Here is a 13,002-nt window from a genome sequence, read left to right as displayed (position 1 = left end):
GAAGGTTGTTATTTTTGGGTAGTGCATCATATGTTTTTATTTTTGGTAAGAGATGTTTTTTAACAGAGGACCCTTGGGTGCTGGGGTTGTGAAAATATTTTCAGTCCTTTATCTAATAACCATTTGAAAAGTTTGTAAGATATTGTGTCATGTTTGCAGACAACCACAAGCTGATTTTTATTACAAGGTGAATTTTATACAGTAATAAAGTTGACCAGATGATATAGTGAGAGAGCAGATGAAGTTTTTAGAAAGATTAATGTACTCGCTGCTGCAATTTGTGTTTTCTATTTTGTATGGAATAAAAATTCCAAAGATGAAATTTATTAGTTAATAATTGCCACACCTCTGCTTCGTTTTAAAGAAATAGTGGGTTGGGTCGATGAATGTGAACAGAACTTTCCCACACATAAATCTCTAAACAAAAGAGTGAATTTAAACAATCAAGATTTCTTAATGAGACAACACCCTAAAACTCCACTCTAGTGCTCATACACGATGATGCCATAGGGGTGGGATGATTCAGATGTGAACAAATGCAAACCAGGCTACTGTAAAAATGAGACATTTGCTTTTCTAATAGTGAGACCTTGCATTTCAATGTCTTTATTGATATTCTATTTTATGATTTTAATCTGTAAAATGCAGTTAAATTCTTCTTATAGTTGTGTTAAAAGGCCCAGTACATGATATCTTGCACATCAAATGTAAATACAACCACAGTACTTCTCAAACCTGTTTGCAAAATGTGATCAATTAAAGGATAGTCTAGTCAAAATTAAACTTTCATGACTCAGATAGAGCATGCAATTTTAAGCAACTTTCTAATTGACTCCTATTATCAATTTTTCTTTGTTCTCTTGGTATCTTTATTTGAATGTAAGCTTAGGAGCCGGACCATTTTTGGTTCAGCACCTGGGTAGGGCTTGCTGATTGGTGGCTACATTTAAAAAACAACCAAAAATGGGCTGGCTCCTATGCTTACATTCCTGCTTTTTCAAATAAAGATTCCAAGAGAATAAAGAAAAATTGAGGGGCTGGCTCCTATGCTTACATTCCTGCTTTTTCAAATAAAGAAACAAAGAGAATGAAGAAAAATTGATAATAGGAGTAAATTAGAAAGTTGCTAAAAATTGCATGCTCTATCAGAATCATGAAAGTTTAATTTTGACTAGACTATCCCTTTAATTTACGTAAATGTTAAATATTTGCTCGCCTGTGTTGTTATGTTTCTTCTGAGTTTTCTTCTAAACCAGGACCTATATTGCCAGATTTAAAAAGATATGGATTGTGGAAACACATATTTCATCCCTTTGATCGCTGCCTGCATCAGGACTGAAACACTTGTACTAAAATAACATGTCAGTTAAATGGACATTAAAATAAATTAATATTAAATTAAATGATTTTATTTTTATAAACATAAATGATCACTTTTTAAAAAGTTAAGCTAAAGCAGTTTAAATTGCTTTTCAAACTAACAGGAAGTGGTATATTTGCAAACAATATATCCTGTGAGATTTCTCATTGGTTGATAAGGACAACTCCCACATCTCTACTTGTAGACAGTGAAACTAACCATTAAAACTAAAATTTTAAAAAAATAATCTATTTTTTAGTAAATAAAACACCTAAACAAAAAATGCTTATGCAATATATTAATTCTTACCACAAAGTTCCAGTTTGTTTGAATCATATGGATAAGGCCGCAAACGAACACGCACAAAAGCAATAAAGAGAAGAAAAAGGCTGTGACTGAGACGAACATCACCCATCCTTGCACGATAGGAACTGGAACATTTGAAGCGGCTACTAAAATCCACACAAGGCCTCCAAATATCTGTAAGAAGTCATTGTTAAAGGTTAAAAAATGCATAGGAAATGTATAGTATACAAAATATTCACAACATCTCTCTATATTCTTTATATGTACTTAAATAAATTGCCTGTTAAAAACAATATTTTACTTTAATTGTATATATATTTATATATGCCTGGGGAATTATTCACCATATTGCAAAAAAGAGCGGCTCACAAAATAAATGCTCCCGCTTGAGTGATAATTGCACTAGAATAAAGATTGTTGCGTTTGTCAGGTTAAGATCTTATTATGAGTTGAAAGTAAACTGTTTGCGCTCAATGGAGGAGGAAAAAAAGTGTGAAAAAACTAATACCTTAATCTCGAGCAAACTTGATCGCATATTCTCATTTGCTCTAACCCAAGGTGAAAATATGGATATAAACCAATATTCTTTACATAACAGAATGTTTTATTTTTATATTATATATACTCGTCCTAAAGCCCGTTGACACGGGCCGTGTTGTGTGATCGTAATCTCTCTCTCTCTCTCTCTCTCTCGTCTGAACTGCGCATGACGGCTTCAGACAAACTCTTGTCTTTTATAATATAGGATATATATATATATATATATATATATATATATATATATATATACTGTATATATATATATATATATATATACATATATATATATATATATACATACACACACAAACACATGCTTTTATATATATATATATATATATATATATATATATTTATATATATAAATAACTGCTACTTAACTGCAAAGGGCTCCAATGCACTTATACACTGTATATGTCTATATATGTGTACATATGTATGTATGTGTTTATAAGTGTACATATGTCTGTAAATACATATATACACATATAAATACATCAATATATTTGTACACATATATAGACATTATATATATATATATATATATATATATATATTTAAACTTGTATATGTATTGGTCTCAATGTTAAAGCCCTTTGTCTATTTTTTCTAACACCTAAGACCTCCTATCTTTGAGCCCTTATACATTTTGTGTGCAAAATGTTTTTAACCATTTTTATTAGATGGTGTTATTATGAGTGTACGTGTACTTTGTAATGTATTTTTTATTTGTTTTGTGACACGTTTATGTTTCGCAAAACAGTTATCCAGAGCTCTGAAGCTGAGGTCATGATTCTAGCGTAAATAGTTTTTATTTTTAAAGATAAGTTACCAGTGATACATGTTCTCATAGGTAGAAACTACATTTTAACAAAGGGAACTAAAGAGAACGAGATACATTTTATCATAGATTTTATTTTTAAACTTGTAAATCATGCAAGTTTAGTTTTGATTTCCATGGACCATATTTTTTTTATTTTTTATTATAGGATCTATCTGAATGATAAAAGAAGCATTTTGGGTTTCATGGTACTGTACGGTTTTGTACGCATTGTCCCTGTACCATACAAAGTGAGCATTTTCAGAAACTTGTGTTGGGTATGAGTGTTTGTGGCTTTTCTGTGTGTGCACAAAATCTGTAATAATTGTGCATTAAGGCTGGGAAATGATCATCTGTATTTTATTTTTATTATTAAAAACACCATAGGGGGGTAGTTATCAAGCCGTCTACTTTTCTGGCTTCGCCGGCCCAATACGTCCGCCTAAGCTTGCCTACCTTCGCCGCCGCGGACCTTAAAAAATACGCCTAAGTTATCAAATAAAGCTGTCAAAAAGCCGCGGGGCGATGAGCAGCGGACTGTGACAGTTATCACTCATCCGATCTCGCTGCCCTTCGGCTTTTTCCCAGCTTTATTGCTAGCCTGTCACTAAGCACTCACACTAAACTGCACTGTTCTACCCCCTATACCGGCGCCCCCGGAGCCCCCCGCAACTAAATAAAGTTACTAACCCCTAAACCGCCGCTCCTAGACCCTGCCGCAACTCTTATAAATGTATTAACCCCTAAACCGCCGCTCCCGGACACCGCTGCCACCTACAGTATACCTAGTAACCCCTATCCTGCCCCCCTACACCGTCGCCCTCTATTATAAAATTATTAACCCCTATCCTGCTGATCCCGCACCTCTCCGCAACTAAATAAATAGTTTAACCCCTAAACCGCTGCTCCATGAACCCGCCGCAACCTATATTAAACCTATTAACCCCTATCCTGCCCCCCCTACACCGTCGCCACCTATAATAAATTTATTAACCCCTATGCTGCCCCCCACTACGCCGCCGCCACTGTAATAAAATGATTAACCCCTAAACCTAAGTCTAACCCTAACCATAACGCCCCCCTAACTTAAATATTAATTAAATAAATCTAAATAAATTAACTCTTATTAACTAAATGAATCCTATTTAAAACTAAATACTTACTTATAAAATAAACCCTAATATAGCTACAATATAAATAATAATTATATTCTAGCTATCTTAGGATTTATTTTTATTTTACAGGTACCTTTCAATTTATTTTAACCATGTACAATAACTATTAAATAGTTATTAACTATTTAATAGCTTACCTAGCTAAAATAAAGAGAAATGTACCTGTGAAATAAATCCTAACCTAAGTTACAATTACACCTAACACTACACTATACTTTAAAAAATTATTCCTATTTAAAAATAAATACTTACCTGTAAAATAAACCCTAAGATAGCTACAATATAATTAATAATTATATTATAGCTATCTTAGGATTTATATTTATTTTACAGGTAACTTTGTATTTATTTTAGCTAGTTAGAATAGTTATTAAATAGTTATTAACTATTTAATAACTACCTAGCTAAAAGAAATACAAAATTACCTGTAAAATAAATCCTAACTTAAGTTACAATTAAACCTAATACTACACTATCATTAAATTAACTAAATAAACTACCTACAAATAACTACAATTAAATACAATTACATAAACTAACTAAAGTACAAAAAATAAAAAAAGCTAAGTTACAAAAAATAAAAAATTAAGTTACAAACATGTTAAAAATATTACAACAATTTTAAGCTACTTACACCTAATCTAAGCCCCCTAATAAAATAACAAACCCCCCCAAAATAAAAAAAATCCCTACCCTATTCTAAATTAAATAAATTTCAAAGCTCTTTTACCTTACCAGCCCTTAAAAGGGCCATTTGTGGGGGCATGCCCCAAAAAGTTCAGCTCTTTTGCCTGTAAAAGAAAAATACAAACCCCCCCCAACATTAAAACCCACCACCCACATACCCCTAATCTAACCCAAACCCCCCTTACAAAAACCTAACACTAATCCCCTGAAGATCATCCTACCTTGAGTCGTCTTCACTCAGCCGAGCCACCGATGGAACTGAAGAGGACATCCGGAGCGGAAGAAATTAATCCTCCAAGCGGCGCTGAAGAAATCTTCCATCCGATGAAGTCATCATCCAGGCGGCGCTGAAGAAGTCTTCGATCCAGCCGATGTCATCTTCAAAGAGGCGATGAAGAGGTCTTCTATCCGGGCGAAGTCATCTTCCAAGCCGGGTCTTGAATCTTCCTTCCGCCGACGCGGAACCACCTTCTTCACCGACGGACTACGACGAATGACGGCTCCTTTAAGGGACGTCATCCAAGATGGCGTCCCCTCAATTCCGATTGGCCGAATCGAAATTAAGGTAGGAAAATCTGATTGGCTGATGGAATCAGCCAATCAGATTCAAGTTCAATCCGATTGGCTGATCCAATCAGCCAATCAGATTGAGCTCGCATTCTATTGGCTGATCGGAACAGTCAATAGAATGCGAGCTCAATCTGATTGGCTGATTCCATCAGCCAATCAGATTTTTCCTACCTTAATTCCGATTGGCTGATAGAATCCTATCAGCCAATCGGAATTGAGGGGACGCCATCTTGGATGACGTCCCTTAAAGGAGCCGTCATTCGTCGTAGTCCGTCAGTGAAGAAGGTGGTTCCGCGTCGGCGGAAGGAAGATTCAAGACCCGGCTTGGAAGATGACTTCGCCCGGATAGAAGACCTCTTCAGCGCCTCTTTGAAGATGACATCGGCCGGATCGAAGACTTCTTCAGCGCCGCCTGGATGATGACTTCATCGGATGGAAGATTTCTTCAGCGCCGCTTGGAGGATTAACTTCTTCCGCTCCGGATGTCCTCTTCAGTTCCATCGGTGGCTCGGCTGAGTGAAGACGACTCAAGGTAGGATGATCTTCAGGGGATTAGTGTTAGGTTTTTGTAAGGGGGGTTTGGGTTAGATTAGGGGTATGTGGGTGGTAGGTTTTAATGTTGGGGGGGGTTTGTATTTTTCTTTTACAGGCAAAAGAGCTGAACTTTTTGGGGCATGCCCCCACAAATGGCCCTTTTAAGGGCTGGTAAGGTAAAAGAGCTTTGAAATTTATTTAATTTAGAATAGGGTAGGGATTTTTTTTATTTTGGGGGGGTTTGTTATTTTATTAGGGGGCTTAGATTAGGTGTAAGTAGCTTAAAATTGTTGTAATATTTTTAACATGTTTGTAACTTAATTTTTTATTTTTTGTAACTTAGCTTTTTTATTTTTTGTACTTTAGTTAGTTTATGTAATTGTATTTAATTGTAGTTATTTGTAGGTAGTTTATTTAGTTAATTTAATGATAGTGTAGTATTAGGTTTAATTGTAACTTAGGTTAGGATTTATTTTACAGGTAATTTTGTATTTCTTTTAGCTAGGTAGTTATTAAATAGTTAATAACTATTTAATAACTATTCTAACTAGCTAAAATAAATACAAAGTTACCTGTAAAATAAATATAAATCCTAAGATAGCTATAATATAATTATTAATTATATTGTAGCTATCTTAGGGTTTATTTTACAGGTAAGTATTTATTTTTAAATAGGAATAATTTATTAAAGTATAGTGTAGTGTTAGGTGTAATTGTAACTTAGGTTAGGATTTATTTCACAGGTACATTTTTCTTTATTTTAGCTAGGTAAGCTATTAAATAGTTAATAACTATTTAATAGTTATTGTACATGGTTAAAATAAATTGAAAGTTACCTGTAAAATAAATATAAATCCTAAGATAGCTAGAATATAATTATTATTTATATTGTAGCTATATTAGGGTTTATTTTAAAGGTAAGTATTTAGTTTTAAATAGGATTCATTTAGTTAATAAGAGTTAATTTATTTAGATTTAATTAATATTTAAGTTAGGGGGGCGTTAGGGTTAGGGTTAGACTTAGGTTTAGGGGTTAATAATTTTATTACAGTGGCGGCGGCGTAGTGGGGGGCAGGATAGGGGTTAATAAATTTATTATAGGTGGCGACGGTGTAGGGGGGGCAGATTAGGGGTTAATAAATTTATTATAGGTGGCGACGGTGTAGGGGGGGCAGGATAGGGGTTAATACATTTAATATAGGTTGCGGCGGGTTCAGGGAGCGGCGGTTTAGGGGTTAATACATTTATTATAGTTGCGGTGGGCTCCGGGAGCGGCGGTTTAGGGGTTAATATGTATAGAGTAGCTTGCGGTGGGCTCCGGGAGCGGCGGTTTAGGGGGTAATAACTTTATTTAGTTGCGGCGGTGTAGGGGGGGTCAGATTAGTGGTGTTTAGACTCGGGGTACATGTTAGGGTGTTAGGTGTAGACAGCTCCCATAGAAATCAATGGGATGTCTGTCAGCAGCGAACTTGTACTTTCGCTATGGTCAGACTCCCATTGATTCCTATGGGATCCGCCGCCTCCAGGGGTGGCGGATTGAAAACCAGGTACGCTGGGCCGTAAAAGTGCCGAGCATACCTGCTAGTTTTTTGATAGCTAGCAAAAGTAGTGAGATTGTGCCGCACTTGTGTGCGGAACATCTGGAGTGACGTAAGAATCGATCTGTGTCGGACTGAGTCCGGCGGATCGATGCTTACGTCACAAAATTCTACTTTTGCCGGTCTCGAGCCTTTGATAACTAAGGCGAATCAGCCTCGCCACAAATACGCTGCGGAATTCCAGCATATTTGAGGTTGACGGCTTGATAACTAGGCCCCATAATATCCAATTTTGCAAGTATAAGAAGTCATTAAGATTCCATTTATAAAGAAAACAAAGACTACACATGTCCAGACTTAAAGGCACATTTCTTTAGATTCTCTATTATCTGCTTAATTATTTCAAAAGGGTTAAAAACATAGTCAAAGTTGCACACTTTGAACACCCCCATTCCGCTCCGGATGAGGATACGGCTAGTGAATGGTTTGATAACTAAGGGGAATCAGGCTCGCCACAAATACGCTGCGGAATTCCAGCGTATTTGCGGTTGACTGCTTGATAAATAGGTGCCTATGTAGCAACATCACAGGGATTATAAGGAGAAAAATAACATGCTCTATTCCATCAGAGGATGTATTTTCAAGACAAGCTACCCTGCACTACTATGTGTTTAACTCCCATAAAGGGGTTACGTACACTGTATAAGTACCACTTGGGACCCACAGAGCACTGCTGGTCCCAAGCAGAAACCACAACTGATCCTGTGAGGAGCACTAGTCTCATGACTCAGCTGTTATTTCCCTTTTCTATGGTGAGGGGCTACATCTCTGGTTTGAAACACAGATGAGTTTCTGCATCAGTATTAATCATGACTATGAATCATTGTGTACTCCTGCTCATATATCATCACAATAATAAATATGACTACATTTATATGTTTCTAATGACCTTTTTAATACATTTCCTTCAGAATTCATACTTTGTATCTTTTATTATTAATACTAAAATACACTTTCATTTTCTTAGATATTAATTATGCCCTCATAAAAGACATTTACAGTCTATTGTATAGTCTATAAAAAGTTACACTCTTCTCTTTTTTAGAATTTGGTTTCAATTAATACCATAACCATGTTTTTCTCTTCTCACATGACCTACACCTCATTTTATTTCCTCTCATAATTTGCTCCCACACTCAAATTCAGAAGATGCAGCTGGTCTAAGAAATTCCCTTGTCACTAAATCAGCCTTAAAGGGACACTGAACTCAAATGTTTTCTTTCATAATTCAGATAGAGCATGCAATGTTAAGCAACTTTCTACTTTACTCCTATTATCATGTTTTCTTCATTCTCTTGCTATCTTTATTTGAAATGCAATAATGTAAGTTTAGAAGCCGGACCATTTTTGGTGCTTGCTGATTGGACAGCACCAATAACAAAGTGCTGTCCAGTGTCCTAAACCAAAAATTGGCTGGCTCTATAGCTTCTTTTTCAAAAAAAGATAGCAAGAGAACGAAGAAAATTTTATAATAGGAGTAAATTAGAAAGTTTCTTAAAATTTTATGCTCTATCTGAATAATGAAAGAAAAATTTGGGTTTAGTATCCCTTTATGTCTGGCATTCCATTACTGATATTGTATGACAAGTATTACCAACTGCCATGCCTAGTATAATAATAATAAATAAATACAATAACAAATATAAATAATAATAATAAAATTATTATTAAAATTATTAATAATAATAATAATAATAATAATAATAATAATAAAAGTATTGGTAAATGCAACTTTTATTTTCCTTATTGAGATGACATAAGTTTTGTGAAAGTATGAATACAATGAGAGCTATGAAATTTAATTATCTAGATTAAGAATGTAATTAGCTGGATGCTAATTGACTGACATGAATATGTTCTCTGTTCTTGGTAAACATGTGACTAAACTAGTAAGCTGGGTTTGCAAACAGAAATCTGTGGGTAGGTTGCTCTGCATGCCTGACTCCTGTTAGCTCAGCCTTATGACATATATTCACAATTAAGGTAATAACTATAGTTTACAAAAACTAGTTTAGAACACATATGCCAATTGTATATAAAGTACAACATATAGACGAGCCAGAAGTGATTTATTATCATTAAAGGGACAGTAAACACCTTAAAATTTTTATATAAAATGTTTAGTTATCCATAATGAAACAACTTTGCAATATATTTTCATTATTTATTTTGTCCCTTTTTAATTACATTTAGCTCTGAACAGTTTCTAATTTTCAAAACATGAAATGCACTCTGTTGACTTCTTAAAAGGGATACTCAAGTCAAAATTAAACTTTCATGATTCAGATTGAGCATGCAATTTTAAGCAACTTTCTAATTTACTCCTATCAATTTGTTCTTCATTCTCTAGGTATCTTTATTTGAATGTAAGCTTAGGACCTGGGTAGTGCTTGCTGATTGGTGTCTAAATATAACCAAAAAAGGGCCGGTTCCTAAGCATACATTCTTGCCTTCTTAAATTAAGATACCAAGAGAACTAAGAGAAATTGAAAATTTTTAGATTAGAAAGTTGCTTAAAATTGCACGCTCTATCTGAATCATAAAAGATATTAAAGTGATGGTAAATCGGCCGCCCACAGCACAACGATCTTCTACCAATTAAGTGCTGCTTGCATCTCTGAACCAATAGCGGTACGTGCATACAGAAACTTGTCACTTGACATGCACCGCTATTGGTTCAGAGGTGCAAACGTCACCTCATTGAAGGATATTGTTGTGCCGTGGGCGGGCGGAGCTACTGAATTTAGCGCTGTGCAATGGCACAGAAAGGGTGAGTTTAGCAGACTAGTGCATATCTGGTATTACAAGCGGATAGTAGAAAAACGTTTACCAGAGAATCTTAGCACAGTATTGCATAATACAATGTAACGTTTTTGGAGACCTTAAATAAAGTGTTTGCATGTGAATATTTAACTCACATTTATACATATTACATTTATTTATTTTAACTTTATATGTAAATGTTTTTTGTTGTTGTTTTAGAACATTTGTTTCATTGAACAACTTTTCCAATACCGTACACAAAATTAAAAAAATAAGTAAAAAGATGTAAATGTGAACAGATAATATACAGATGTAAATATATCAAATGTAAGTTCATTGTTATGTTGCTCCAATTAATCAATATCAATAAAGAGTACTCATTAGCCTGATAATTAGAAGCCAAAACAAAATGTTATGCAGATGAACAAATACCCCCTCATTATTTAATCTTAGGTGGTTTCCTATATCTGATGCACAATAATTATATATAATTTAAAAGCAGTGGCCTATTAAAAGGGATATTCGAATGCAAAAATTACATGATATAAATAATTATAGGATGTAATTGTTGTATTACTTATCCTAGGTAATTATGTGTTTAACCCTCAGAAAGTGTTTAAACACATAGATAAAGTCCTCAGGAGCCACAAGCCTTGTAGCTTCAAAGCACAAAACTTGCAGTGATTGTCTGCTGCATGCAACTGCCACTGCTGATTGTCTTACCAGCTGCGTTTGCTTGGGAGCAGCAAAAACTGTGACTCCCGAATGCAAATTTAACAATGGGCTTAAAGGGTCATGAAACACAAATTCATTCTCTTGATATCCTTTGTTGAAAGAGCAGCAATGCACTACTGGGAGCTAGCTGAACACATTGGGTGAGCCAATGAGAAAAGACATATATGTGCAGCCACCAATCAGTAACTATCCCCTAGTAGTGCATTGTTGCTCCTGAGCCTACCCAGGTATGCTTTCCAACAAAGGATACCAAGAGGAAAAAAGCAAATGAGATAATATAAGTAAATTAGAAAGTTGTATAAAATTACATGTGCTATCTGAATCCTGAAAACAAATGTTTGCATTTCATGTCCCTTTAACACCTTTTTGTTAGCTATAGGCTCAGTAATGTCAAAATAGCATGTTCTAAGCCATTAGAGCTTGTAATATTTCCATAACAATCTCAAGTATAGACACCCACACGTATGCCCAACAATAGTTATAATTCTCATAGATGAATGATGTCTTGTTAGTGTTCCTGGTTGTACAACTGTATTATATACAGCCCAGAATGTATGGCTAAATACTTGTCTATAATACTCTCACTATGCCGCAGGCATAGGGGCCAATTTAACAACCCCTGTATCAGCCCCAATGTAATTGTTTCCGCGCGAGCCTTCAGGTTCGCCGGAAACAAGAGTTAAGAAGCAGCGGTCTTAAGACAGCTGCTCCTTAACCCGTCCACCTCCTCTGAGGCTGCGGTCTGCAATCAGCCCGATTGTGTATGATCGAGTTGATTGACAACCCCTGCTAGCGGCTGATTGGCAGGGGGCGGCATTGCACAAGCAGTTCACCAGAATACGCTGTCGGAATTTAGCGATGTCTGGCAAACATGATCTGCTGCAGCGGATCATGTCCCCCAGACATTGATAAATCCGCCCCATAGTTTCTTCATATAAAACCTAACATTCCTACAAATACACAGCAGCCTGGCTGTTATTATGTCAGTGTGTTAGTTAGCCAAGAGCATAACAGCTTATCATGGCCACATCAAATGGATCTCTGCATTCTGATAAGGGGGAGGGTTATAAAAAGAGTGTGAAAGCTCTCTATAAGACAAAAGCTAACTCTCAGCGTATGATAAAAAATGTAGGTTAAAAAAAGGTAAGGTAAAGCACTCTAACAAGAGGAGCTGTGAGACACATACAGACAGCTCCTCTTGTTAGTGCACTTTCCCTTACCTTTTTTAATCAATAAGGGGGAGGGTACCTGAGTTTAAAGGGATAGGATAGTCAAAATAAACCTGCCTGATTCAGATAGAACATGTAATTTTAAGACACTTTTCAAATTTGCTTTGTTCGCTTGATATCTTGTGCTGAAAAAGAATATGAACATATCCTTAACTACTGCAAGCTAGCTAGTGATTGGTGGCTACGCACTTTTCTCTCTTTCCATTGGCTTGCTAGATGTGGTCAGCTAGTTCCCAGTAGTGCATTTTGGCTCCCTCAGCAAAGGATACCAAGAGAATGAAGTAAATTTGATAATAGAAATAAATTGATAAGTTTTTTTAAAAATGTTTGTTCTATCTGATTCATGAAAGAAAAATAGCCCCACAACTTAATAATAGGGTAAAAATTGTTGTGCCTCAGAGTAATAAAAAAATAATAATAATTGTACAGATATCAACAAACAATAAATACTGAGCATATAATAAATAATTTCTTCTTTATTCATTCCAAATCAGTTGTATATTATTATAATGGTCTGCTCACACCTTGTAGATACTTAGGCCTCTAGTTATCAAGGTCTGTCGGACCTGATCAGACCTCGCTGAATACGGCGAGCAATACGCTCGCCCTATTCAGCATTGCACCAGCAGCTCACAAGAGCTGCTGGTGCAACGCCGCCCCCTCCAGACTCGCGGCCAATAGGCCG

General features: G+C 35.5%; 1 protein-coding gene across 1 annotated transcript in view; it reads right to left on the bottom strand.

Annotated features, from left to right (window-relative positions):
* Positions 1 to 13,002, bottom strand: part of MAL2 (mal, T cell differentiation protein 2) — a 60,077-nt gene that overhangs the window by 19,236 nt on the left and 27,839 nt on the right. The window contains exon 2 of the mRNA XM_053715314.1: positions 1,670 to 1,840. Coding sequence (XP_053571289.1) covers positions 1,670 to 1,840 — 171 coding nt within the window. The remainder of the gene's footprint in view (positions 1 to 1,669; positions 1,841 to 13,002) is intronic.

This window comes from Bombina bombina, chromosome 5 (genome assembly GCF_027579735.1).
Source record: "Bombina bombina isolate aBomBom1 chromosome 5, aBomBom1.pri, whole genome shotgun sequence".
In the NCBI taxonomy this organism is placed as follows: Eukaryota; Metazoa; Chordata; class Amphibia; order Anura; family Bombinatoridae; genus Bombina; species Bombina bombina.
The sequence above is the reverse complement of the archived record's forward strand: the minus strand, read 5'-3'. Positions and strand labels throughout refer to the sequence as shown.